General features: G+C 37.1%; 1 protein-coding gene across 1 annotated transcript; it reads left to right on the forward strand.

Annotated features, from left to right (window-relative positions):
- Positions 1-574: 574 nt before the first annotated feature.
- Positions 575-1519, forward strand: LOC131395625 (olfactory receptor 5F1-like). The gene has a single exon (XM_058527482.1). It carries the CDS (start codon positions 575-577, stop codon positions 1517-1519), a length of 945 nt encoding a protein of 314 aa, XP_058383465.1.
- Positions 1520-3433: the final 1914 nt, after the last annotated feature.

A 3433-nucleotide genomic window follows, 5' to 3' on the forward strand; every position in this document is an offset into this window, starting at 1 on the left:
TTTTAAAACACTACAAAACTATTCTTAAAGATATGATAGATGTCAAGATATTGGCTATTTGAAATTGTTGCTATTTTTGCTGCTTGATGTACACAAGAGCGATTTCTGGGAGGCAATGCATAAATTCTGGAGTTGAAGAATATAAAGAGCGGTCTTGAGAAGAAAAAATACATTTGAGTTAAACCCACATACTTGTTCAGAGAATGGAAGAGACATCAGTAAGGATATTCTATCCTTTGCATTTTGGATGTGGGCTGGTAGAGAAAGAATGGAACAACATATCTTGCATTTGTAGAACCTGAAGTGAAATATGTGGACTTAGACCAGTGATCTGAGAAGTCTGCCAACCAGATTCAATACAGACAATTAATTGCTTAATAAAATCAAATACTTATCCATTTGTCCACTAATTTTCCTCTTACTTCAGTCACTCCATTTACTATGCCATATTATCCTAGGTTGTTTTTTTTTAATGTGTAAATGACCTCATTAACATTTCTAATATTTCCTGCAAGCTTTGGAGAGGGAAATATTTACACTGAATACAAGTTTAAGCAAACTATATTCATAATAAATGACCAGAAAAAATTATACCTCGCTGACGGAGTTCATCCTATTGGGATTAGCAGACACCCTGGAGCTACAAATTATCCTCTTTTTGCTCTTTTTTGTGATTTACACACTTACAGTTTTGGGGAATGTTGGGATGATCCTCTTAATCAGGATTGAGTCTCGACTTCACATACCCATGTATTTCTTCCTCGCTAACCTGTCCTTTGTGGATGTTTGTTATTCATCCATCATCACCCCAAAGATGCTGGTAGACTTATTATCAGAGAAGAAAACCATCTCCTTTGCTGGCTGCTTCCTACAGATGTACTTCTTCATTGCCTTGGCCACAACTGAGTGCATCCTCTTTGGGTTAATGGCCTATGACCGCTATGTGGCCATATGCAACCCTCTACTCTACTCCTTGATTATGTCCAGGGCTGTCTGCCTTCAAATGGCAGCAGGGGCTTTTGCAGCAGGATTGTTGAACTCCATGGTTAACACCAGTTATGTAAGCAGATTGCCATTCTGCAGCTCCAATGTCATCCACCACTTCTTCTGTGACAGCCCTCCGCTTTTTAAGCTCTCGTGTTCTGACACACGCCTGAATGAAAGTGTCATTTCCACTTTTGCTGGTGTGAATATGGTCGGGGCTCTGCTGGTCATCCTCACCTCCTACTCCTACATTCTCTTCTCCATCTTTCGTATGCCTTCGGAGGAGGGGAGGCGCAAAGCATTCTCCACATGTGCGTCTCACCTGACAGCTGTAATTCTGTTCTATTCCACCTCCATCTACACTTATCTGAGACCCAGTTCCAGCTACTCCCTGAACCAGGACAAAGTGGTTTCTGTGTTCTACACGGTGGTGATCCCCGTGTTGAATCCTCTGATCTACAGCCTCAGGAATCAGGAAGTAAAGAAGGCTTTATGGATTGTAGTTACTAGGAAAAGGATCCCTTCATTTCTGTGATTATTTGGTTAATTTTCTCAACTAAATAGAGTAGTTAATGTGCTTTCAAAAACTAGTACAAGCCTACAGTTGTTTATTAGAATATTTTTCTTTTTTGATTAATCATGTTCTGTAATACTTAAGTATAGGTATTCAATTAGGTATAAAGTAAATTGTCAAATCTATATAAGACAATAGAACTTTCATCTAATCATTCTATATTTTCACTGGGTCCTCAAAAATAGGGCTTATTTGTAATGATATTTTAGTTAGGGAACAAAACAGATTAAGTATTTAGAGACAAAAGTCACAATAACACATGAAACCAGCCACATAGAATACTTGTAACTTTCCCTTTATTTTTTATCATGCATTCTTTTTCCCCATTTATGATTTGTAAGAGATTGTTATGTATTACATACGTCAAAAGTGCTTTAAATTTAAAATAGATTTCTATTTTAATTTATTAAATTATCTGCTGGGGAGATACTTAAATCAAATTTCAGGACTATAGTTTTAATTGCAACGGTAAACCTCCCACCTTTTATTTCCCTTATCCCTCCCGTACACATACTTTCCCAAAGAATAAGTGTGAGATTGTGCAAATTGTGCAATTAAGAATACTGCTGTCTGCTTAAAATGCACCAATTGCAACAGTTCTCCTTCTATTCCCTTCCCTTCTCCTTAAAAAGTTCCAATTCTTCTCTCACTTTCTCTCTTCCAGACTGACACATACATGCAAAGCAGCCTGCACACACATTCAGCTGCTGCAAAGAGTTTAATCAGTGCATTGTTCCAAAGGAGAAAGATTAATGTTCAATGGATTAATCCAACACACATAATTTACAATAGGCTCATGGATTTCCTGCATATAGAAATCTTCTATAGATTGCCAATAAAAATCAATTAAAATTAATCTTGACATTAAAGCTAAGCATTATTAATATGGAAGTAGACAGGGAGTTAGCTTAGTAGAACTCTGGAGGAAACTGAGTGGAGGCCAGGGCTTGCTAAGACGACAGCCACACTTATAGCTTTTGGAGGGAAATTCCCCATGGCCCTTCCCTTACCCTTGCTGCTGAAGGTGCACCTCGTAGAAGTTGTGATGTTCAAGTCGTCTGAGATGTGGCATAACCGACGTCATGGCCTGTCACGAAGAGGTCATCCAGCTTGACCATCCGATGCTTTTAATGGTTTAGATAGGTGACCTTTGTCAGATGAATGTTCATGAAGGCATTGGTGTTGTATGTGCACCTGTGGGCCCTGCTCTCACCCAACAGGTCCACAGTGGTTGCCTGACCCTGGACGCTCTGAAGAAGAATGATCAGGGTGTTCTCAGAAATGGTTCATTCTTTCACTGAGTGGCTCACCTACATTCTTCTGCACCAGCTGGCTGCTCTTTGGCTGGATTCTTTCTGCTTTCCCTGTCCTGTGTATTTAACGGAATCACGTATAGGACCAAGATATTTCGCAAGTAAATAATAATATTGTATTCTTTCAATTAAATGCTTTAATTTTCAGTAAATCTTAGGAACACAAAGAATGTTTAGGAGAGGAAATCCATTTATTCTGAGATTTGGGTTTTTGGGTATATCATATTTTAAGTCTTATTCTCTACTCTCTAATTCAGCTCTCCTACATCTAATTAATCTCATTTACAAAGTCTACAAATATTTCCAACTTTGATGGAAATAACATTCTTTACTTTTTAATTCATTGAATATATGCTTGTTATGTAATTTTTGATTATTTCTTTAACCCATCACTATTTGTGAATATATTTTTAAATTATTATATTTTCTTGCTTATTGTTCAATGAATTTATGTGAAAAATGTTTCAAATATATTTATTTTCAAGTCAAATGAAATTTAAATTGTAAAAGCATTGAGACTTCTAATTATTGTCTTGTGTGATTTTATCATTCTCTTCTTTCT

This window comes from Diceros bicornis, chromosome 31 (genome assembly GCF_020826845.1).
Source record: "Diceros bicornis minor isolate mBicDic1 chromosome 31, mDicBic1.mat.cur, whole genome shotgun sequence".
Lineage (NCBI taxonomy): Eukaryota > Metazoa > Chordata > Mammalia > Perissodactyla > Rhinocerotidae > Diceros > Diceros bicornis.

Bases quoted from the DNA above. Each gene is read 5' to 3' on its own strand.
- LOC131395625 (XM_058527482.1), top strand. From the start codon at position 575: ATGACCAGAAAAAATTATACCTCGCTGACGGAGTTCATCCTATTGGGA.